Source organism: Anabrus simplex, chromosome 1 (assembly GCF_040414725.1).
Source record: "Anabrus simplex isolate iqAnaSimp1 chromosome 1, ASM4041472v1, whole genome shotgun sequence".
NCBI classification, from domain to species: domain Eukaryota; kingdom Metazoa; phylum Arthropoda; class Insecta; order Orthoptera; family Tettigoniidae; genus Anabrus; species Anabrus simplex.
Window position 1 is genome coordinate 1168944633 of NC_090265.1, and position 26577 is coordinate 1168971209.

Sequence of the window (26577 nt, forward strand, 5' to 3'; positions counted from 1 at the left end):
GTATTAACATTGAAGAATCCCGTGGGGGTATTTTGCCTGTTCCCCTATTGGGCATCCCAGGTGGCCAATAGGGGGGCTTGGCCGGACTACTGTAGTCTGGGGGGTCTGAGGGAAATAAAATACCTCTCGCGGACCAAAACCAGGTACAGCCAGAAAACATCTTGAGAAAATATGATTGTTACTAGCCCAGGCCTAGGCTTGGAAGTGGAAGCCTCGCCCACATGTGCTAGAGAGGCATCCATGTTTCCTCCTCATGGGTGATATGGTAGTTCAGATGAAGTGGGGCTAGTAGATTGAGGTGAAAACTCTCTGTCCTGGAACCAACACATCACTTTGTCATATATAGCCTGGACGAGCCCTGGTTTGGGAATAGGGCAATCCCAGCCTAGGGGCGAACTCATGGCTGTGAACTCAACCATGAGAATGACAAGTAAGAACCACAGGAGTAGGTCTACTGAAGGTGGAACAAACTTGGCTAGATTCAGGCCAGGGGCGGACTGCTGGATGGATGACTGAGAGGCGTGGATCCTGCTGTGGAGAGCCTGAGTTGCAGGAGGACAAGTTTCTGGCTGATGCCTCATCATGGATGGTAAAAATGTCAGTCAGGACCCTAGAAAGGGGCAAAAACCCTAAATTAAATGAAACATGGAACCTCCAAAAGAACCATTTTTAATTACATCAAGGGAAGCTGTGGAAGCTCCAGCAGAACAGAACCAAGAGCAAGACCAAGATAAGTTAATTGAGACAGAAGTCCCAGAAGGACAGGCTGTTGCAAAAAAAAAAAAAAAAAAAAAACAAGATAGGGCTACAGAAGGTCCAGAAGAGCAGACTGCTAATACAAGCACAACAGGGAAGCCCTTAGAAAAATCTCTGCATCCAAAATGAATAGGATGCACATTGATAGACCACCTCACAACAGTGCCTACTACAAGGAGAGGAAGAAAGTGAGAAAGAAAGCAAATATAGCTGCTGGTATGTGGACGGAAAAGAAGCCAAAGAACAGAGATCGGCAAGAGGCTATTCCCCAACAATGCCCAAAAGGCCAAGGTCAGAGGAAAACATGCCATCAAGTTCAGCTGTCAAACAACCCAACAAGAAGCAGAAAGAAGAACTAGTCATGCCCTTTTTTTAAAGACTAACTGCAACTATGGTAGCTATAATACCGAAACCATATCTAGATAGGAATCTAAAGGATGAAGACATGACAGAACTATCGTTTGTTCTGATTGCGAAAATGAAACTGCTATCAGATGGATGTCTTCCAGGCTTCCTCGAGTCTCCAAGGCCGGAAATGGTGCGATGGTGCTGATTTGCCCAAATCCAGCATCTAAAAGTTCGCTGGAATGGACAGTGGCCAATTGTAACCCTTGGAAAGGGCAAAATTTGAAGATTGCAGAAGCAAAAATGGTGTTGAATACAACAAAGGTCATAACGAAGTTTCCACCTCCATCTGACAAGATGAAAATTGAAGAAGAACTTGTCAGAATCCATCTGTGAGATACCAAACTTCAGATGAAAGAGTGGAGGGTGTTGAATGCTACAGCAACTGACACCACAGGAAGGACAGTTGTTTTGGCACTTAATGAAAGAGACTTGGAGGAGCTCAGAAAGAGAGGCCGTAAGGCCAAGCTTAGACATGGGCAAATCAAGTTTCAAGTCATTAAGTAAAAGTAAAAACCTAATGTTTATAAAGATGGTGTTGAAAATTCTTCAAGTCAACTTAAAACATTAAAAAAGCCGTCATAGCCAATTTCATCAGAAGGTACAAGTCTGGAGCCATCGACGTAGCTCTTACCCAAGAGCCGTGGGTGGTTAAGGGCAGAGTAGCAGGACTGGCAGAATCTGGAGGTAAGCTAATGTACGATACAACATCAGAAATGCCTAGAACATGTCTTCTTTTGAGCAGAAGAATTGTCTACTGCACTGTTCAAGGGACCTAGTGGCAGCCAAAATAAAACTTTGAAACTGGGAAGGACCTAGAAATATTATTGTAGGCTCAGCATACCTTCCATATGACACAACAAATTTGCCACCATCAGAAGAAGTTGAACTAGTTTGCAATGCAAAAAAGGAAAGTGGAACACCTAATCCTTGGAGCAGTTGCAAATTCTCACCATATGATGTGGGGCAGTACAAACTGCAATGTTAGAGGTGAGATTTTACTGGAGTTAATAATTAGAACAGAGTTGATGATATTAAACCTAGGTAATAAACCTACAATTATAAATAAGAAACATAGAGAAGTAATGGGCACTACTCATAGAGAGATTCTAGGATACGCTGTACAAAATATCCAAACAAATGTGAGGAGATGGGAGAAATTGGATGAGGCGGTGGAACAATTGGAGAAGGTCATCATAACCTCATACCACGACAACTGTCCTCTCACAGTGAAGAAAAACACCATTGTTAAATGGTGGAATAATAATCTAGCCAAAATGAAGAGAGGTTAGAACACTGTACAAAAATCATCTAGAGTATAACATTGAGAAATGGAAAGCCAAACGAAAATCATGAAGAGAGTTCTGTGAAAAAGTGGAATCACACTCTGAAGCAGCAAGGCTCCAGAAGGTTATGAAGGCAGTAAGTATTAACCAAGTGGGAACATTGGAAAAAAAAAAACCAATGGAACATATACCCAGATGGGAAAGGAGACATTGGAGATATTACTAGCATGCCATTTTCCTCAGGTTGAGGAGGTGATTGGGGATGAAACTGTTGAGAAAGATACCAGTGCTCGAAGAGTGGACTGGAACTGTGCCAATCGATTAACAGAACCTAATCAAGTAAGGTGGGCAATCAGTACATTTTAAGCAATAAAGGCACCAGGGCTGGATGAGATACTTCCAATACTCCTACAGGAAGGAAGGGAGATACTTATCAAGGCCTTGACAGATCTTATCAGAGCTGGAGTATGTCTGAGGCTAAGGCGATATTTATACCAAAGCCAGGAAGAGTGAACTATACTCAAGCCAAAGCTTACAGAGTTCCTTCATGCTGAAAGCAATGGAGAAAATACTGGACAAATATATTCAGAAAAGAGTGCAACTGAGCTCAATTTTACATGAAAATCAGTTTGCTTACAGACCTGGCAGATCCAATGAGGCTGCACCCCATCAACTGGTTTGCAAACTAGAGGAAAGTCTAGAGTACAAAGAAATTGCTATGGCGACATTCTAGATAGAAGGGGCCTTCAGCAATACGTGTTACAACTCGATGATTAAGGCTGTTGAAGAGAGTAAGGTAAGCAAAACTGTCACGAATTGGATTAGATCCATGTTAGAGGGGAGAATAATAAAGGCAACTCTGTCTGAAGAGACTCTAAAGACTTTTTTTCCACCTTCTCACTCATGTGTTAATTAAGGCCCTTTTGTTTATATATGCTGGTTCATTAATTCATAATATTAAGGATTCCCAAGACATCTGCTCAGGTAGGAGTCCTTTCTCCTCTTCTGTGGAACTTTGTGGTCAACAAAATAATATGTATGCTCAATGAACAGGGATTATATACACAAGGATATGCAGATGATCTGGTAATTGTAGTGAAAGGTAAGGTGATGAGCGTCATCCAGGACCTTATGCAAAGATCATTCAGCCTTGTGGAAAACTTGTGTCTCGAAGAACAACTCTCAGTTAACCCAAGCAAGATTACTCTAGTCCCTTTTACAAGGAAGAAAAAATTAGAGGGAGCAAGAAAACTGAAGCTTTTTGGGCAAATATCAATATGAAAAAACAGACTGTACACTTAGGGGTAGTGTTGGACAAAAAGTTAACCTGGAATCTATATATAGAAAGAAATATAACACGGGCCAGGAACTTAATGTATGCATGTAGGAGAACAGTTGGAAAGACGAGGGGTCTAAAGCCGGTAATGGCAATGTGGATTTACACAATAATCATTAGACCACTGATGACCTATGCAGCAGTTGTCTGGTAGACAAAGGTAAGTCAAGGAAAAGTCAACAGCAAATTAGTCTTCAGAGAATGGCATGTATAACCACAACTGGGGCTATGGAAACTATGCCAACAGAAGCCTTGAACACTCTACTAGAGCTCCCTTCACTAAGTAACTTTAGAGAGGACAGGCCAGAATAAGTTCCTACAGATTGGAGCAAACAGAATGTTGGAAAGATAAAAGGGCCAACCTTGGACACTGTAAAATTAACAGTTTTATAACAGAGGAAGTTTTATACATATCTTCAGAAAACCATATGAAACCCAGATAATTCAGAAAGAAGACTGAAGCATCAACAAGTGGAGAACTGATGAGGAAGATGTAGTGTTGTGGACAGATGGCTCTTGGACTGAAAAAGGAACAAGAGGAGGGATCAATGGGGACAGACCTCAGAGGTCAATCCAAATGAGCCTGGACACAGACACACTACAGTTTTTCAAGCTGAAGTGATAGCCTTTGCCAGGTGCTTTGTGGAAAATACGGAAATGAAATACAGAAATAAGAACATTTTCATCTTTATGGATAGTCAAGTAGCTATTAAAGCACTTGAGGCTATTCGAATCTCATTCAAAAATGCTTGATATTGTCACTCTCTTCTCCTGAAGCTCTCAGAGTACAATGTTGTAAAAAATAATATGGGTACCAGGGCATGCAGGAATTGAAGGGAACGAGAAGGCAGATAAGCTGGTCAGAAATGGATCAGGGACACCTTTAGTGGGCCCAGAACCAGTATGTGGGATCTCATACGGACAAGCCCACAATTACATAGGTAAATTAATACAAAAGAAGCAATTGAAAAACTATAAAAATGTTCCTGGGTGCAGGCTTGTGAAAAAACTAATACGAAGTCCAAACAAGAAGCATACAAAAGAACTGCTGAGGCTTAGCAGAGAAAATATAAGATGGGTGGTGGAATTGCTCACTGGCCACTGCTATTTTAAAAAGCATCTACACAGAATTGGAGTAACTAGGGACAATATATGTAGAAGATGCAATAAGCAGAGGAATCAGCAGAACACGTAATTCTTTGAATGTGACGTGCAGGGAAGAATTAGAATCTCTACACTGGGCTTTCCTGGTGAAGAAGGGAAAATGTCTTTGAAGACCCAATGGGAACAATCTGCAGCTTCACGAAGGGAGCAGGTACAGCTAGGTGGAAATAAAGGACAACATATGGTAGCAAAAGATCTTAGAGGTCAATGCTTAAATAGGGAACTGTAAGGAGACCCCATTAAAACAAGAAGAGGAAGAAGAAGAAGAATGTTAAATACTAGATTTTTATATTTTCAAACTGTTACCAATGGTAACAGTGGATACTAGTATGCTTTACCATTAATTAGAAGCAGGTAAATTACTAAATTTGTACCAAATCTTGTTCCTTCAAGAAAAAGTAAGAAGAAATGAACAAATCTTCTGAACAATTTTTGGAAATAACCAGGGAGTGACTGTTGAACTTCTCCCATTCTTCCATCTGCAATACTGACCAAAGTGGTTTTGTGCATGAAATGAGAGCAAAAAGGACTTTTGTCTTTTGTAGAGGAAAAACATTCACAAACTGTTACCCTTTCCATTAGCATACTAACCCATTTGTACACCATGATGCCCATGGATGGATCTCTTTTATCTAAATTATTCATTGTGCTACAGGAAGCAATATGAACTTTTGGCCCTAATGTTTTAAAATGTATGTTTAAAGCAGAAAATTTCATTTTTACTGCTACTAAATTAGTAAAAATGGGGAAGAAAGAGCTGAAATTCTGGATCAAGGAGGCCTTCTTTCAATTGCATGAAGACAACTGTGACCTTTTTTTTAAAGTCATTGGTCAGTTATGTCTTGCCTAGAAGATCCTTCTGGCAAGACCATCAAACTTTTGCAGATCCCCCTTGAAACCATGGGACAAATCCAACCATTAGATAACTTTTTCTTCTGACAGTGGAAAATCCTTTACTTTGAATTAAAAGAAATCTTGATGGCTCGTGAAGACATTTGTTTTAAGGTGTTCCATATGGACAGCATATTGAAAATACAGTCATCCATTCATTTTCAAATTTTCTCTCACTGGTTCCAGGATATGATTCAATATTCTTAGTTCTCAACAAAATATACTATGGACCACCCTCCCAAATTCATAGTACCAGTTAAATACTGTCTACAGACAAGTGTAGAAAAATGTTAACAACAACAGTGTCAAAATAAGGTAATTATTTGTTGCACATGATACCAAAGGAAATATGTTTCAGTCACTCTATCAGTACAAGTCACTTGTACTTCTGCTTTATTTTGGACAAATTGTAGTGTTTAGATAAACAAGTGCTGCGGCCAGATGCGCTCTCCACCACTTGCTCAAGTATCTGGAACTGTTCAGGGATGTCCAACTGCTCCTAACTCACTGCTTTCATATGACATATTCAAGGTTTGACTTCGGAACATTCCAATAAAACCTCATGGCTATTTTTGAAATAATTTTTTATAGGTTTCAATATGAGCTCATCGGTAGTCCCCTTGTTAAACTAGATATTCTTTCAAGGATGCCACTAAGGAGTTTCATACAGTCAGTGGGCACAAGGACTCTTTTAACATGCTGCATGCTCAATAAATCAAAATCTTCCCATGACTTCTTCCTGGATTCAACAACTATTTGTTTCTCTCTGTTTCTTTCCTCTATGTACTAGACGTTAAGGTTTATTATAGCCGAATGTTCATTCATCATCATCATCCAGCTTGTGCTGGGTCCATGGCATTCCTTCCACCATTCATCATCCATCATTTTGTCCCAATCCAGGTTTCTTCTTCTTTCACTCCTCGTTATTGAATCAATCTACCTTGTTCTAGGTCTCCCTCTGACTTTTCCTTGAAATTCATCTCCAGCATTGTTTTGGTATTCTTTCCTCCTCCATCCTCTTTATGTGTCCAAACTATACTCTCATTTAGGTTTTTCATTCCAATTTCCTTTCTCACATCTTCTTTCTCAATCTGTCTTTCCTTTTATACTTCTTAGGTATTTCATTTTACTAGCTTGAATTCTACTCTCCTCTCTACCTGTCACTGCCCAGGTCTCAGCTGCATACATCAATATGGGTGCATAATACGTTTTGTACACTATCTCTTTACACTTCCTTGGTACTTCCTTATTCCAGGCAAGGTTTCTTACACTCTGGTAGAATGCATTGTCCTATTGAACCCTCTTGCTAATCTCCATGTCCGGCCTTGTATTCTGCATTAATTCACTCAGTAGGTATTTGAAACTATCCACAATTTCAAGGCTTTGATGACCAATCTTCGCAATGCCTTTCCCTCATCTTTCTCCACCCTCACCATGGTCTTGCTTTTCTCCTGCTGATTCTCATACAATCCTTTTTCAATTTTCTTGTTCAGTGCATCATGTTGTTCTTGTACTTCTTTGCTGTTTGTTCCCCAGACCACAATATCATCTACAGATAGTAATAACTTCATCAACCTATTCCCATATGCTTCCTCTGTATTCTTTACAATTTTGTCCATAACCATTATAAACAAAAGAGGCGACAGCACACTCCCCTGTTTTAGTCCAGTTTCATTTCTAAATCATTCTGTCTTTCCAAAAAGAGTTTGTACACTGCTGACAGTTTTTGTACATTGCTTGCACCATTTCTACAGTTTGTGTGCCCAGTCTCTTTTTGACCATAGTTTCCCACACCTTTTCCCTGGGAACACTATCGTATGCCTTTGTTAGATCTGTGAAGGTCATGACCAGATCCTCTCCATATCACCTATTCTTTTCCATTAATTGTGTCATGCAGAAGATTGAGTCCACTGTAGATCTTCCACTTCTAAAACCATACTGTTCATCTTAAAACTCTCCTTCTACCTTTCTTTTCATTCTCCTCTCTAATATTATTTCCAATATTTTTGCCACTTGTGATAAGAGTGTGATTGTTCTATAGTTATCATACACATTTTTGTCCCCCTTCTTAAAGACTGGTGTTATTGTTCCCTTTCCCCATTCTGCTGGCACACATTTCTGTTTCCATACGCACTTTAACAATCTGTACATACATTGTAGTCCAACTGGTCCAGCAGCTTTTATCATTTCCACACTTTCATTTCCCCATTTTAATTTTACGGACTGCTAATTCCACCTTTAACATGGTTATATCATCTTCTACTGTTGAGTTATCACACATTATTAACTAGCGTCTCCTCTGCACAATTTCTCACATTCAGGAGTTTATCAAAATACTCCTTCCATCTTCTCTTTATTTCATCAATGTGGTATCAACTCTCCACCCTCCTCAGTCATCACCTTTCTTTCCTATTACTTTCTATAATTCCATACAGCATTCTTTTATCACCAGCTCCATCTGTTTTCATTTTTTGTGTAAATTCTTCCCAACTTTTCTTCTCTTACCAGTTGCTTACATTTCCTTTTATTATCAAGATACTTCCTTTTGCTTTCTTCTTTTTTTTTTTTTTGTTTCTTTTCCACTCTTGCCATGCTTTTGTCTTTTCTTTCACTGGTTCTCTCAATTTCCTATTCCACTATGGTGTTTCCTTTTCTTTCACTCTCATCGATGTTCTGCCACAGGCACTCTGTGCCCCACTTACAATAATGCTCTTTTGAATTTGTGTGTCTTCCACATTTCCTACTTCAGTAACTGGAATTCATTGTTTCAGTCTCTCCAGAAATTCTTCCTGTACATTCTTATCTTTCAATTTTCACACTTTTATTTTACTACCTCTAATCTCCTTTAACACATTTGTGGTTGATCACGCCATGTGTGTCATGACTCCACTATCACTTAGAGCCGATGACGACACATGTGCTTCACACTACACGCCAAATATTAAAGCCCGTATTTCCACCAGTACCTATGTAAACAAGCAGACCTCTTATCTATGCGTTGTTAAGCTCTTGTTAAACATATGCTAAGCATCAGGTTAATTGTTAGTTACTATCACTGTAGTCATTACAATTCGGCATAATTTTCTGCAATATCAACAGAGAATAGTGAGGTTGCAGGGCCTTCATAGTGGAAGAAACACCATCTTGTAGGCTCCCAAAATATATCACACTGCCTATAGGAACACATTTTCACATTTTATCAGTAAATATATGGCTAAGGAGAATAGGTACAGATTGTGGAACCTATGCAGACAGTATTACAAAGAGAGGCAGCGGTGGCACAGGAATGCATGTTCTACTGTAGAAAGTGTCCAGGACAGCCAGGCTCATGTCTTGAGCAATACTTCATGGAATTCTGCAAAAGACTTAAGTAATTGACTCCAAACAATGCCATATCTACCTGTGTTTGTTGCAGCACACTATTGGAGACTACTGCACTGACTAGGTATGTTGTACAGCGATTGTTTACACAGCAATAACACAGATTTACTATGAAGCATTTTTGTCAGAAATATTCAAAACATATTTATCTGTCGTAGGAAAGTTATAGAATATCTACAACCGAACAAAATATTCTTTCAGGCATAGATATGAAGGATAATTTAATAAAAAACCACCTAGGGTATTCAATACTTTCCACGTTTAATGTGGTTATTATCTACATGATTTATTTTTACTTATTTAGGTCAGGTACATGTTTCACCCATTATTTTGGGCATCTTCAGCCTGTATACAACCTTTAGGTCAAGGTTTGGGACCTTTTTAACCAATATAAACATACCAATATATACACTATATACAATATATACATTATATACAATATATACAAACATTAATGAAGATGGGTAACATAAGTTAATACAGTTAAGTTTTTTGGTCCTAATCTATCTAATATGAAAAATGTCCAAAACAAAAATGGATCTTCTTATTGGTAAAGAGGATTACATATCGGGGTTTATGTGACCCCTATATCATATCATGTTCTTGACGTACCATGTCTGTTGACAGGATGTGTCGTCAACAATAAGTGGAGATTTGAGATTGTTGATTGTAGGTTGGTCAAGATTGAAAATATAAATTTAAATTTAAATTAAATGTGTTTTAACTTGGCAGTTCTATTCTGGTTAACTTAAAATGTTCAAAATAAAATGAAATGGATCTTCTTTTTTATCATAAGTCTTGAGAAAGGGTGATATTAAAACTGGGGCTTATTTGACCCACGATTTTCATTTTCGTGTTCTTGACGTAACTAATATTTAAATGTGTTGTCATGCACAAGTGGAGATTTAAAAAACCAATTGTTGTAGGTAGACTGGTCAAGAACGTTATGAATGAAACTGTTAGCGTCTTGACTTTGGGTCTCATGTAATGTCAAGGAATTGACAAGAGTACAATATTAAGCTGTTTCATAGTTGTAAAATATTCTTTCCCCGATTCCACTTCATTACCTGCATGATGCATACTCTGTGTCAAATGGCACTGCAGGCAAAAAGTGTGTGTCATGGCTCCCATGTACAGAAATTTTACTGAAATAATTCAAATGATAATCTAAAACGCATATGGACATAGAAATAAACTCTGTTAAACAAAAAAGTTATATGTTACCCCTATAAAAGTTACCGATATCCGAGCGCCCACGAATATATTAGTTTTTTACGTTTTACACATTTTCTTTTTTTGCTATCACAACTCTCTGGTCTCCATCGAATACTTCTCATGGTAAAGCTGTTACATCCTTTAACTGTCTGCAGTTTGTCCATTCCACCAGAAAGTAATCAATTACCAGTAGTGATTTTATTAACTTCTGAAATCCTTACATAAAAATGTTCCACCTTATTGATAAGACTACATTGAAATATATTAATGATACATGTATTGTTCTGCTTTCGAGAAATCTTCAGTCACAAACAAAAACCATTAAAAATATGTTAATGACATGATAAAACCATTAGATAAAAAGTCTACGCATCTTATAGCAAGACGTGTTGGTGTCTTGTCAAGTCTTGAGTCTTTAAACTGACACAAACATAAATCTGATGTGAATCATACCGTCCAAATAATGTAAAGGTTAAAATATCACTATGTCAATGGATTGCACAGATTTTATACAACATGAGTGGCTTTGTACAATGAATTAATGGTGCAGATAACCCAACATTATAAATATGTTGCACACATTATTAACTGTAAACATAGACTGTGCAAGATTAATGCTACACTTAAATCAGCTTCAAGCAATGAGTCAAGGGAAGGCCGACTTTTGTTGAATTGCACAAGTTGATCGTAGCTGATGTTGTTGACAATATGGGCCTATAAAAACAATTTAAAAATGTGGAAATGAACAAAATGAATAAGTAAAATGTGAAGCATGAAGTGTGTGCCCATCTGGTCACTCACCTCCTCGCCTGACCCGTGCCATCCGATTCACATTGAGTGTTGAAGCTAACTGAGCACTGTACTAGAAGGTTGTTGAGAATTGACTTGGAGGGGAGGTTGTGGAGAGTTTGAAGTGGGAGGAGAGATGCAGGGTTGTAATGTTTTACTTCGGCACTTCATAGTAAAGAATTTAATGTTTATCTCTTCGATAAGTATAATTAACTTCCTCCGAGATTTCATTCAGATTATGTGCCAGGTTACTTTTTTTGATCAATATTTATAAAAATATTTTCAAAAATATTCAATAGATTGCCTTGTTACTTATTTGGAGAATATGATGGTCTTGCTTTATATTTGTAAATGTATGATTAGTATTCACCATATGAGCATCCATTGCCAAGAATCTGCTGTATTTTGATGCATTAACATGTTCCTTCTATCTGATGGAAAAATTGCACTCTGTCTGTCCTACGTAACTTGTGGGATATTGCTGGCACTTCAGTTTATTTGGATCTCCTAAATTTATTATTGACCTTGTTGATAGTGTGCTGATTATAAAAAAGATAAGCATTATTGTTTGTTGTCTTGAAAGAAACTGTCATATTAGGTTTTTTTTAAATATTTGTAATTTCATAGATTTTGTTATGGCTGTGGGTAAAAAGGGCATAACTGCCTTATTTCTTTTTAGTATCCTTAGTTAACATTAAAAACTATTTCTTCTTGATTTTCCTAATAATTTTGTCTACAAACTGCGTGTTGAACCTGTTTCTTTTTGTTATTAAATAAATATACTCAATTCGTTCTTTCAGCCTAAGTCTGACATAGGTGTACTACAAGCCCTAATGAATCAGACTATAGAAGGAAGCCTTTTTATGTGCTTCTGTGTGTATGGAATCTTGTCTGATTGTGTTCACTGTCTGAGTGGGTTTTCTAAATATTTTATACGGTATCTAAGTTTATTCAAGTCATTAATGACTGTTATATCAAGAAAATGTAATGCCTTATTATTCTCACTTTCAAAATAAAATTTAATCTGTGAATCCATTTTATTTAATTGTTCCAATTCCTCCTCCCATTAGTAATGCTGTGATCAATTACTGTAAATGTGTAATCCACATATCTAATCTAAAGTATTATCCCTTTGAGGTTATTGATTTGAGTACTTTTGAGAAAATCCATATAAATTTCCCCCATGATCCCTCATTAATGGGATGGGGGAGACCTTCCTGTTTATAAATCTGACCATTAAAGGTGAAATAATTGAATCGTGCAGTCGAGTAAGGAACTAAGTCAGATTTTGCTACTTTTCAGTAGAGCAAGAAAACTGATTTTCTTCGACACGCTTCAATGAATAGTTCCCATTATTTTATATAATATTTAGATCAGTGATAGATATGTAACGGAGGTAACAGAAAAATTTTCAAGAAAAATTTATAAATTTTATGACCGTTTGAACTTTTTTGACTTAGTTCCTTTCTCCAATAACACCGAAAAAAATTTGGAGTTTGGGAATAAATCTCTCATACAAACTACACCAACCTTTGTTATATATTAAACATAGCTTAATGCAATACATAAGCACTGTTTACAGTTTATCCAACAGAAAAAACAGGGAAAACAAATACAAATGACTTTGAAGCGCCAATAACTACAGTATTACAACCGAGACTACTAACCTTAGGGGAATTCATTGGCTGCGAAATAATGTCCAAATAAAATGCCAAAGCATCCTCATTCGCAACATATTTCAACAGTTTACGCAAGTCCTTTATTTTCTCAGCTTTTATTGGAACCCCACCCACTGGATATGCTGCCATTGGTTGCAAGGAAAATGTGCAAAAGTTACCTTTCCCAAGATGAAACGTATGTTTCACAATGCTGTTTATGAAGGGAAGTGCTACAATAACTCCTGGTTTCTCTGCCCTATATCTGTATTCTTTAAACGAAGAAGGAGAAAATGAAATCTTTCCAGCACGAGGAGTTTCAGCTGATACAGTCACTTTTTTTAAAAACTCAAATTAAATACTGCACTTGAGTCTACTAACTTAACTGTAACATTTGCTTTGCTGTTTACAATAATTGCCATATACTCTTCGATAGTATAAACTCTGTCTACTTTTTAAATGTTTTTCTTAAATACCCCAAAGTCCCTGTCGCATGGTAGGAATGAATGACCCCTGTCGGGAAAGTACTGTCTAATCTCCTTAAATCGATTTGAAGCTGCCAGGCCTAGCATTAGTCTTATGACCGTATGGTTCTTATTTTGGCCTGGAGAACCATCAGAGAAAACGTGTAACTGGTCAACATTTTCTGACACAAATTCGTCTATATAATCTTTCAGGAAAGAAGCAACTTCATTCGCACCCCTCTTTCCTTGGCCTTCATGATACATATACACAACACACTTGTCCGTTGCAAGATCATGAATACAAAACACATTCACCCACAACTGTCTCATGTAAAACACTTCTTGCACCGGTATGTGTGGCAGGGGCAGATTTTGCATAAAGTCAAAGGCAAGGCCTGTCACTTTGTCATTTGTTCTGCATAGTGTTGCAACTTCTTTCAAAGACCTGTAGAATTTCCTGCTTCTTCTTTTATGAACATCATATTCAGCCTGAGCTGCACGCTTTGCTGATTTACAAATATGTGGACTCCTAAGTTTAGCTGTGAACTCCTCACACTTGTTGCAGACATCGATCTGTGGTCGTCTGAATCGGTAGTTGTAATTCTCAACAAAATAAATCCTGTAGAAGCTGTACTTGACTCCACACTCCGGGTATTTTGTGACAAACATGTTGTGCATTTCTTTAATAGTTAAGCGGGCATCTAAGTAATGCACTTCTTTCCCTCCGTAATGAGTCCGTTTCAGAGGGAATGATTGAATATGATCGGATATCAGTTTAGTGACATCTTCCGGTATCTTTCTGGTATTTGGATTGGTTCCTCTCTTGTCCCTGGGAATTTCTCCATGAAGAAGAAGCATTGTGATACGGAATACTCTTTTCTGAGTGACGGCATGCATGCTCATAAAAGCTGAACGACATACCTTCTTTCTATTGTTGCCATCCATAACAAAGTAAGTGAAACTTGCTGCTCGCTGCTTTGAATTTTCATTCCTCGGTCTTCTGGTCTTAATTTCATTCTTCTCGATGAGGCGCTGCAAGTGTAAATCTTGTGCATCCTTACTAGGAAGTTGAAGAAACTTGGAAAGAATGGACATGCGAGCCTCTTCGTTTATAATCTCAAAGCACTTCTTTCTGCATCTAGAATAACATATTATTAATACTAAGTATAAATATGTACCATACGTATTGTTATCTAAAACAAGAGTAGAAAGTTCGGTTGCATGTTAGAATATTATTTACTAAACAATCCCTAGTAATACTTCTCAAGCTCCTTACTTACCTGCAGTCAGAACCGGTTTCTTTGCCTTCCACAACTCTCCCACGTTTATTCACATATGCCAGTCCTCTGAGTCTTGCGTGTTTCAGAACACTATGTTTATGGCCCTCAGGCTGTGCCTTCCTTTTCGGAGTCATATTCTCAAACGTAATACAAAGATCACTTTGTCATCCACCGAGATACAAACTGAAATACTGTACACTATAACCCACCATGTACCGTACGATTTCTGTTTCCCTCCAGTATGTTGTCCTTTGTGTTGTACCAACGCCGTAAATTGAAATATCCCCTGTTATACCTACATCGCATGCAACGTGCGGCAAAGAATGGAACTAAGTCATGAATAGCAAGTGGTGAAGAAACGCACTAAGTCGATGACTTAGTGCATTTCTTCACAATATGCCTGATGTCCATCCACTGTTTCTCCCACAAGGAGAAGGCTGACTTATTTCTTTCCTTTACCAAACGATAGGGCTTGGTTATGTGAGGTAAATGAGGCAATAAAATGAAAATGGCCGATTTTGACTTAGTTCCTTACTCGACTGCAACAATTATCTAAAATATTGATAAAATCCTCTACCTCTTGCCTACTCAATTGACTGTATTTAAATAGATTGTTCTTTACTAGTCTTATCATTTTTGATACCTGAATATTAGGGATCACATGTTTAAATCTTTGGTCTGCTCACATCAAATGAATACATCTTCTGGTCTGATGGCATGTTTAAATCTTTGGTCAGATCACAAAATTCTTTGCAATTCATAGTTGACTTATTACTCTCAAATGTATAATGTTCTTTTAAACAATCGTGTATAAATATAGAAGTTTTGTATGTAGGGCTATTTTTGAAATTTGTGATAGATCTTATAGGTATATCCTCTTTGTGCACGTTCAATAGTGCCCTAGCCGTGGGAATACCCAGGTTCATATTAGTTTTTTAGACTCCCTTTCATTAAGGATGAAAGAAGATCATTTAAGAAGTTGCCTTAAAGTTCTTTGGATAATATTGGTCGGGTGAAGAAGGCTTCGGTTTTTTTGTATGTATGATTCTTTACTCATAATGACAGTAGCATTCCCCTTGTACGCTTTAGTCAAAATCAAATCATTCTTGTTATTTTTTTGTTTCAATGAACCTATTACATGGTTTTGATGTGAAGGAATTGCTACTTTGCTGTTACTTATTAAATTAGAATATTAAATCTAATCTCAATTTGGTTCTCAATCGGTAACTTCTGTACTGCACTTTCTGCTTCCGCCGTGATCGTCATTGCGTCCTTGAGAAAATGATTGGGCCAATTGAATTTGAGACCATTTTCCATAACTGTCATTTCAGACTCATCAAATTGGGTCTTGGAGAGATTCTGAAATTCGGGGATGGTTGAATGGGCTCAATTTTTGAAATTCACGGAGAGGGAGAATTACTATTGGTTCTCTTATTATTGCATCTAAGTGTATTAGTTTCACTAACTAACTAGTTCAGTTCATCTACAAGTAGATCCAAAATTTTACAATGAACCAAAATTTTGAAAATAATTCCATTCTAGTGGGACAAAGGAGGAAGAGGCAATCAGATGGGCCTCATATAACTGAGTGTTAGGTAATGCTTTTTTTCCTATAGAGGAAATTAATTTCATTCTTGATCCATAGAATGTTGAATTTCCCCTGTGTTTTTCTATGCCCGTACGACAAAACATTCTTGTTTTGAACAGATTTCAAAAAATTACCAAAGATTTAAACATACAATTGCACCAGAAGATGTATTTATTTGATGTCAAAAATATGTTCCCCAATATTATGGTAGCTGGCCCCGTGGTGTAGGGGTAGCGTGCCTGCCTCTTACACAGAGGCCCCGGGTTTGATTCCTGGACAGGCCAGGGATTTTTACCTGTATCCTAGGGCTGGTTCGAGGTTCACTCAGTCTGCGTGATTAGAATTGAGGAGCTAACTGATGGTGAGATAGTGGTCCCGGTCTAGAAAGCCAAGAATAACGGTCAATAGAATTCGTCGTGCTAATCACACAACACCTTGTAATCTGCAGCCCTTCGGCTGAGCAGCAGTCGCTTGGTAAGCCAAGGCCTTTCAGGACTGTAGTGCCATTGGGTTAGGTTAGGTTAGATTAATATTCAGTATCAAAAACGATAAGACTCGTAAAGAACAATCTACTCAAATACGTATATTAAGTAGGCAAGAGTTGGATGATTTTAATCAATATTTTAGAGTTCATCACCGCTAATAATTATTTCACCTTTAATTGTCAGATTTACAAACGGGAAGGTCTTCCCATGGGCTTCGTGGATCAGGGTGGAAATTTACATGGATTTTCTCAAAAATATTAAAATACATCAAAGGGATAATATTTTGGTTGAGATACATGGATGACACGTTTACAATAATTGATCACAACATAACTAATGGGAGGAAATATTGGAACAATTAAATAAAATGGATTCACAGATTAAATTTTCTTTTGAAAGTGAGAATAATAAGACATTATTATTAGCATTATTATTCTTATAGTATATCTATGTCAGACTTGGATCGAAAGAACAAATTGGATATTATTTATTTAATAGCAATAAGAAAAGGGTTCAACAGGCAGTTTGTAGACAGAATTATTAGGAGAGTTGAGAAGAAATTGTTTTCAATGTTAACTAAGGATACTAAAAAGAAAGAAGGCAGTTATGCCCTTTCTACCTACAGCCATAGCAAAATCTATGAAATAACAAATATTTAAAAAAAATTAACATGAGAGTTTCTCTCAAGACAACAAACAATAATGCTCATCTTTTTTATATTTGGAACACTATCAAAATGGTCAATAATAAATTTCAGAGATCCAGAATTTGTAAATTGAAGTGCCAGCAATGTCCTGCAAGTTACGTAGGACAGACAGGGTGCAATTTTAACATCAGATAGAAGGAACATGTTAATACATCAAAATACAGCAGATTCTTGGTAATGGATGCTGATATGGTGAATACTAATCATACATTTACAAATATAAAGCAAGACCATCGTATTCTCCAACTAAGTAGGAAGGCAATCTATTGAATATTTTTGGCACACAATCTGAATGAAATCTCGAAGGAAGATAATACACTTATCAAAGAGATAACCCAGAGAGAATATTGAAAAGGGAATGGATGAAGAAGAGAAGAAGAGAAGAAGAAATATTTTGAGAGAAGCCACTTTTTTCTTTTTTTCAATAATGAAAACAACGTATTTTAATAAATATTTTACCAGGTGAGTTGGCGATGCGGTTAGTGCCACGCAGCTGTGAGCTTGCATCCGGGAGATAGAGGGTTCGAACGCCACTGTCAGCAGCCTTGAAGATAGTTTTCCATGGTTTCCCCATTTTCACACCAGGCAAATGCTGGGGCTGTACCTTAATATAAATACTGTAGATACCTTTCCTATCCCACTGTTGCCATAAGATCTATCTGTGTCGGTGTGACTTAAAGCAAATTGTAAAAAAAAAATTAATAAGTGAATACATCGTTGTTAGTATTTACAAAAGGTGGGCTTCTCTCAAAATATTTATAAAATATAAGCAATAGTGTTAGTTTCAAACAATACTTTAAATATTAATACACTGCCAGAAAAAGAACATGCATCATCCTCAAGGACAAGGTCATTTTATTCACAAGTGATGTGACAGGTAGTTCATCATTGCAGGAGTATATGATTACAAATTCTGACTGACTAAAACACACATGTCATAGTAAAGATTGCCCAAACAGTTGCATCAGTACAAAGTGTAACCCCCCTATGGCAGCAATGCAGGTGTGTATTCGTGCATGAAAATGATCATAAAGGTGCTGAATTACATCCTGCAATAGATTGTCCCAAGCATCCTGCACCTTTTAATGCAATTCGGCAATGGTTCTTGCAGGCTCTGGAGAATGCGTAAGTTTCCGCTTCATCATGTCTCATACATGTTCAGTTGGCGAGAGATCCGTTGATCTGCTGGCCAGAGCAATTGTTGTACACCATGTAGAGCACATTGCATTGCAGCAGCTGTATGTGTACATGCAGTGTCCTACTGAAAATCACACATCATCCTTCCTGCCGAAGCAATGGCAGTAGCAAGAGGGCAACTACCTGTGCAATGTAACGAGCACTGGTTATGTTACCTGCAGAAATACCAACTGTGATTGCAAGTTGTAACTGATGCCCCCCCCGCACCGTGGAGCCTGGGGTGGGACCTGGGTGTTGTGGGCAAATGCATTCTGGAGTAGGCCATTCACCAGGTCTACGCTGTACACGTGTATGTCCATCACTTGCATATGGGCAGAACCTATTCTCATCCCTGAAGACAACAGAGCACCATTCCCCTCTCCATTCGACTCTTTCATGACACCAGAGTAGCCGTGCTTGGCAGTGACGTGGTGTCAGTGGTAGGCTGGCCAGAAGCACAAGTGATCACAATCCTACAGAAAGCAGATGATTCCCAGTGGTCCTTGGTGACACAGCAGGTGCAACATGAAACCAAATTTTGTTCCTGGATGATGTTGGTCAGCCACCGCTGCTCGCACAATGTGTTGATCTTAACGTGCTTCTGTACTACGCAGATGTCCGGAGCTTGGTCTATGGGTGCAGGAATGTTCCACAGACCACTGCTGAAAGCAGCAATACACTACTGATACATTGTATCCAACATGTGCAGCAATCTGTCAATGCGTCCATCCAGCTTCCCTCAGGCCCACAATGCGCCCCCGTTCAAATGTCTGCAATTGTTCAAGAGGAGCACGTACTCTTCGGCAGGGCATGGTTGTATCCTAGAAACACTGTTCACCTCTAACCTCAGCACAGTGCTTGCAGAGTCAAAACAGAGTGTGTACGGACAGACCTCCTGAGCACCATCTGATTGTCAATGTCCATGACAAATGAATCACTAATACAGCAACCCCTCTGAACACAGTCCTTGAGGATGTTGCATGGTTTTTTCCGGAAGTGTATTTGTTTCTGATACTGTATCAGTATTTTTGTGACTTGAGTTCAATACTAAAATACTGCACTTAATGTGGTATTGCAACGTCCTTGCCTATCCTTAGCATTGTAGTTTATACCCTTGTTTGCAAGTACTGGGACTCCAACGTTGTCAAACTCTCAGTGCGATGTATATCAATTACTAGATTCTAATTATTACAATTTTATTTCAAGATGTGCTGTAAATTACAAGTAAATCTTACACTTGGTGATATATAATGATTACAGGTAAAAATGACTTTAAAAAGTATTTGTTACAAATTAGTTTGATTACTTTTAGTCAATTACTTCCCAAATCTGGTGATAGGCCATCTACACACATATTACTTGTTACTGTCTTGAGTAATAGAGACAATTTATCCAAGTTGCAAAAATGGATGATTATCAGCTTTTACAGAAAAAGGTGGCAGTTTTATTGAAGTAGTGCATTTTGTTAACTATTTGCATGCTATTGTAGTGAAAATGTATCATGAGTAGGTATATGTATATTGTACAGTTTATTTACCTAGATAATATTCTAGAAATCATAATGAAACTGAGTACTTGAAGTTAAAAGAATTCCTTCTAAAGATAATTCAGTTCTTTTCTTTCCTCTACATTTTTATTCTGTAAATTTATAATATAGCCTAGTTCATAGTTTTTAAAGTGTTCATTTTAAGTATAGGCCTACTAGTTATAATCATACTACTGTATATAAATTGTCAGTTTTAGTTATAATGGCTGAGGATGACCCTTAAAGGGTTGAAACCGGCCCTGTGATGTATGTAATGTGAATATAACTTACATCAAATATTAATTTGTATTGAATAGGTGGGCATTCATTCAATTCTTATAATTGTGAATTTCTTTCATGCACAGTATACACATTACCATATATAGAATGGTAGGTAACGTATGAACAGGAACACAGCTCTTAATAGATGTTGGCGAGAGGATTGCAATATTGTTCATTTTGTGTCTGTAGCTTGCATCATTCTTGAAGAAATAGTGTGTTTATATATTGTTAGTCATAACACTGTGGCTGAATATGGCTGCTGCCAGTATTGTGCAAATGCCGTCTTTCTTTCTCTACCCTTAGCAGAGGATGCCATAATGCAATGAACTCTGGCATAATGTACACAACTGTATACATGGAATGTGATATCCCAAAGGAATGTTTATACAGGAAATAAAATGTTTGTGCCTTTGCAATACATTCAGTCCCAGAGTATGCACTAAAGAAAAGTATATTGAATCTTTGAAGAACAAAATGAAATTAAATATTATTTGCTATGTTCCAGTGATAATTCCATAACAAGAACACATGTGGGATAATACATTAAAAGGCAGAAGTGTTAGTGTATGTCTTACAGATTGACAAACTCGAACAAACAATTTGTGGGAAATGTTAAAACATTGTTACAAAGCTATTCTAAATGTCCACCATTAGCAGTAATGCATGTTCGGCACCTTTGCAGAAAATTCTTGAACTCTGTTCAATACCTCCTCATTTTGACTGTTGTTGGAGCAGCTGCAAACACACTTTCCTACTGCTGTTGCAGGTTTTTTTTTTCCTTATATGTGATATACCTTAGACTTCTCATACTCCCAAAAGAAATAACCTAAGGTATTGAGATCAGGGCTTCTCGCCAGCCAGCCAATTGGGTCTGAATGCTGAGTCTGTCACTACAGATAGGTGTTGACCAGGTGGCAGGGAAATGTGCTGGATGTTTTGGTGGTGATTATTGTTTTAAGAGGAAATACAACTCCACAACCATCCTCTCTTAATACTAATCAGAAAGAAAATGGATGAGGTCCGACACTTTAAAGAATGAAGGTATCAGCAAAGGGAAGGGAAGTGCCACAAACGACATGAAAATGAAAATGAAACTGTCTGGGTTGAATGAGAACAAGGATTGATCAATGAATGTCAGACAGGAAAGATGAAAGTGAATAGCCTGCCACAAGTAAGTGGACACAGTGCCAGGCTCAGCTTGGGCCCTCATGGTTGTCAACCCACACTCCAATCTAAGAGCCCCTGGAATTCTCCCTTTTATTTGCCTTCTACATCAGGCTGGTGATAGTGGGAATATATTCTACCGCCCTCACCCACAGGGATGCTCCATTATGGTGGAACCACATGTATCATCTAGTGTCGAGAGGAATATCCTCCAGTAATGGTGGGAGTGTGTTTTCCAGAAACTGTCATTAGGACATGTCAGTCAGTCTTTGAAGTAATACTACATCCCTGTCCAAACATTCATCGAAAATCGGAGGTGGTGATAGGAAATTTCACAAGATATGGCAATTATTTTCTGACCACATGAGTTGTTATGAGAACTGAGAACTCCTTGTAAAAGAGGCCTCCCTTGTGAACAAAACATGATGCACAAAGTCTACAGGGTAACTTCACAGGTGACCATGCATGATGCTTAATCTATTCTTGATAGGTGCTGAATACGCTGCACCGAACTTGAAGCTGCAGTCACTTAAGTGCGGCCAGTATCCAGTATTCGGGAGATAGTAGGTTTGAACCCCACTGTCGGCAGCCCTGAAAATGGTTTTCCGTGGTTTCCCATTTTCACACCAGGCAAATGCTGAGGCTGTACCTTAATTAAGGCCACGGCTGCTTCCTTCCCACTCCTAGCCCTTCCCTGTCCCATCATCGCCATAAGACCTATCTGTATCGGTGCGACGTAAAGCAACTAGCGAATACGCTGCAGATGGTATGGGTTTTTCAGATCTTCCCTTAATGTTATTACGATGGTCTTATAGGACACTCCTATCTTTGCCACAATTTGGCGACTACTCCTACGGGGATCTTCGTTAGCATGTTCTAATACCAATTCCTCTGCATGAAGAACATGTCTAAGACCGGGCGAGTTGGCCGTGCGTGTAGAGGCGCACGGCTGTGAGCTTGCATCCGGGAGATAGTAGGTTCGAAACCCACTATCGGCAGCCCTGAAGATGGTTTTCCGTGGTTTCCCATTTTCACACCAGACAAATGCTGGGGCTGTACCTTAATTAAGGCCACGGCCGCTTCCTTCCAACTCCTAGGCCTTTCCTATCCCATCGTCGCCATAAGACGGTGCGACGTAAAGCCCCTAGCAAAAAAAAAAAAACATGTCTAAGTTCACCACATTCAATGGCTGGCATTGCATTTTCCCATGTCGACTATTCTCTGCACAGCTGCTGTAATTGTATGTCAGTATAGAGACCTCTTCTCTAGAACTCATTCAGCATTCACTGTAGTATCTTCACTAGCACTGTGGTGGACTTTGCCATAAATTAAAATCATGTCCAACTATTTTCTCACTGTGAACTCTGCTATTGCTAGGCGGTTTTAGGACCTTATCCAATAGACCCACACATTAATCATGTAAAGGATTTCAATATATTCACTACTTCCTCTTCACCTCTTAATGTCCCAGCCCGCTGGCATTATGCTTGTGCGATGTATCGGATGTTCTGCGGCAATTCATGTAAGATTTCTGTATTTATTTACAACTCAGTGCAGATAAAGAACTGATAAGCATTTGTTCATATACTTTATATCTATGCATTTGAACACTCATCCAATTTGCATTTCAAGTCATTAATGTGATGCACCACTGCCAACATTTAATATTCCTGTGTTACAGTAACCGAGTAAGTGGCCATGCAGTTTAAGTCACATAGCTATCAACTTGCATTTGGGAGATCATCATCATCATCATCATCATCATCATCATCATCATCATCATCATTTGCAGTTTCCAGCTGTTAGCCAGGTCTGGTTTGCATTTGGGAGATAGTGGGTTTGAATTCCACTGTCGGTAGCACTGAAGATGGTTTTCTGTGGTTTCCCATGTTCACACCTTAATTAAGGCCTTCCCACTCTTCCTATCCCATCGTTACCGTAAGACCTATCTGTGTCGGTGCAACGTAAAGCAGATAGTAAAATATTTTGTTACAGTACAAGCTGCTGAGGCTTAGGATGCAACGTTTCAATCCTCTTGCCAAGATAACAACTATGTTTCCGTACATCAGTTGCCTTCCATTCTGTGCATCACAACACCGTTGCTTATGTTATTATGAGAAGTGGGTTCACCAAATTTAGTTTTCAGTTCTCCCGCTAGGATCGCCTTTCTAAGACACAAGTTTTGAATGTCTTCTTATGTTCGGCATGGATCTTGTGACAAGTGCTTGTGAAAATTCACTAATGTATAACTAATTATGATACTTATGAAGAAACCATGTGTTCTGAATGTTGCTTATGATCAATTTTTGTTGTAGTGCAAATAATCAGTCAATATGATGTTAACATGTCTTGTTGGGAACTTGTTAACATAAGTATCTTGAGATTGTGAGTCATTGTAGTATGATGAGATGGAGGAGGCTCATATACCACACCCGGGAAACTGGAGATGGTTTAGGATGATGATGATGATGATGATGATGTAGTATGAACCCACAGTCAACACAAATTCGTACATATTTACAAAGGTGTTTTAAAGTTTTTGTGAGAATATGTAGTCAATTTATACACATGTAAAAGCTAATACTTAAAAAATAGTTTTTGTAATGGGTCTCCAGTTCAGAGTCAGGATTTGAATCTCACATCACTGCTTAGCCTAATTAAGCTTTAACACTTTTCTGTTCAAAGGTTTTCGGTCCAGATTCACAATATTTTGGCACTTTGATGAAATATTCCTTGCAATATTGTCCAACAAATGCTTGAGTAATTTCTGCAGCAACAATAGTGGCAATGTTTCATAATTGCAGGTCTTGCACATGAGTTCCCTTAAAAAGCTGTCTTTCAGATAGTGGGTACAGATCGGTAGATAGTGTTTTCTTGAGAGATATTGTACTGCTTCAATAACAAAATCATAACACATTTGAATCGGTCAGAGCTAAAAGGCAGTATGTCACTTTTTGCAACTTTTCAGGAGAGGAAAAAAATGTTATAGTTCCAAAATGATGGCCGTTACGTATAAGACATGTATGCAGTATTATAGGCTACTACCAGTTGCTATATATCTGACAGTATGCAGTTTATTCATTATTTTTAAATAGATACAGTATTTTATAAAAAATAACATAATTCCTTTCAGCTCCAAACTTCAATTTTCATAAGGAAAATAAACTAAAATTAGACAAATTTACCAATTATAAGGTAAATTTATCTAGTTTTTGGATTCAACACAATTTTGGAACTGGAATTTCTCCCTAGCCAAACAGTAAAGTAATGTTTCTGAAGGGTGCAAATATTTTCACATTCACATATTTCAAAATTTAAGGCTTCCTAAGATACTTAACAATAAAAATTAGTGAATGAAAGAAGTACAACTAAAAAAGGATTATAGGAACAGACAATAAAACATTCAAAACTTGGCTGTTTGATAGGTAATACAAGAGTACCTGACCCTTTTTAAATGTCTTGATTTTCAGCACTCTCTGTAGTAGACCATTTTAAAAGCTCGTCATAAAAACTGAGTGCCTGGAGTTCCATGTATTTAACTAGTTTCTTAATGTCCTGTATTTTTTAGTCTGTTTTGGCACTTTTCCACTGTAGGCTTTGTCTTATGGCATTGCAGGAAAGGTTGTTGATTGAAGTTTCCCTAGAAGGAATGTATGTTCCACAGGAGAATCTATGAAAATTGAAGCTGCTACTACTCCTGGTTTGTCACTGAAATATCTGAACTGTTTGGAAAATGCAGGGGAGAAAGATTGCTTTTTATCTCTTGAAAGATGAATAGACCTGCGAGAATTTACAGATTTTTTGAAAAGGTTAGGCCACCATGTATCAAAATTCAATATTTCAGTATAGTTCACAATATGTACTTTAACTCCCTTTTTGCTGTTCACAATAAGTTGCACCTATTCTTGAGAGGGATACACTCAATGAACTTTTTTGATTTTCTTCCTGAAAACACCAAAATCTCTGTGACACAGTAGAAAAGAATGTTCATGTTCAGGAAATTGTGTGTTCCTGAACAAAATCTCCCTGTGGCTACTAATCCCATGCACATCCCGATCACAGAATGGTTTCTGTTCTGTCTTGGACAGCTGTCTGAGAACAAGTTGAAATCCCTCACGTTGCCTGAAACATAATACTGCACATAGTGGTAGAGGAAAGAAAAGACCTCACTGACTCCTTTATTCATTTTACCTTGATGATATAACTATACTTACAGACTTTCTGGATTTCAGATCATGAACACTAAAAATATTCACCCAGAGTTGCCACAGATAAAACATTTCTTGATTGGAATGCTTGATAATGGCAAATTCTGCATGAAATTGAAGGCTGGGCCAGCAGCATTTTTGCTCTGAACATCTTCTGAAATGGCTTTTAGGCATCGATAAAATGTACGACTTCTTTGAAGATGAATCTCTAACTCAGCTTTTGCCATAAGTTTAGCATTGTCATTAATGTGTGGACTCTTCAATATTGCATTTAGTTCTTCACAGATAGAGCACTTATCTATCTGAGGTCGTCCAAACTGAAAGTTGTAATTTTCACAAAAATGTTGCCTGTAGTAATCGTATTTCACTGCTGAATCAGGATACTTGTTGCAAGAGCTCATACATGGTTTTCACATCAAGGCGAGCATCTAAATAATGAACTTCCTTTCCTGTGTAATGAGAGGATTTTAATGGAAAACACTTCATGTACTTGTCTATAGTGTCTTTAATTTCAATATGTACCTTGTTTATCGAAGCATTCTTTCCATGCCTGCCTTTTGGAAGGTCTCTGTGAAGCAATGTGTGAGTTAGATTGTAGACTCTTTTCATGCTCACATCATGAAAACTACGGAAAGCTTTGAGACAAACTTTTCTTCTCTGAGATCTGCATATTACACTGTATCGAAAACTAGAATCATGCTTCCTTTGTTCTTCTTCTGGGGACTTTCTGGATCTGCATTGTTTTACAGGAACAGATTCAATTAACCCCAGTAAATAGACATCTTGTGCAGTTTTGTCTGGGAAGATCAAGAAAGTTTGTC

The 26577-nt window shown here is 37.9% G+C and overlaps 2 protein-coding genes across 2 annotated transcripts in view; one reads left to right on the top strand and one right to left on the bottom strand.

Moving 5' to 3' along the window:
- Nucleotides 1-411: 411 nt before the first annotated feature.
- LOC137497035 (uncharacterized) lies at nucleotides 412-14832 on the bottom strand. The gene is made up of 3 exons (XM_068225551.1): nucleotides 14623-14832; nucleotides 13977-14480; nucleotides 412-610 (listed from the first exon to the last, which is right to left on the bottom strand). Exons 1-3 carry the CDS (start codon nucleotides 14754-14756, stop codon nucleotides 412-414), a joined length of 837 nt encoding a protein of 278 aa, XP_068081652.1. The 5' UTR covers nucleotides 14757-14832.
- A 3667-nt stretch (nucleotides 14833-18499) lies between these two features.
- LOC136858383 (probable ATP-dependent DNA helicase HFM1) overlaps nucleotides 18500-26577 on the top strand; it is a 111700-nt gene continuing 103622 nt past the window's right edge. Inside the window, exon 1 of the mRNA XM_068225554.1 lies at nucleotides 18500-18526. Within this exon, the coding sequence (XP_068081655.1) occupies nucleotides 18500-18526 (27 nt within the window). The remainder of the gene's footprint in view (nucleotides 18527-26577) is intronic.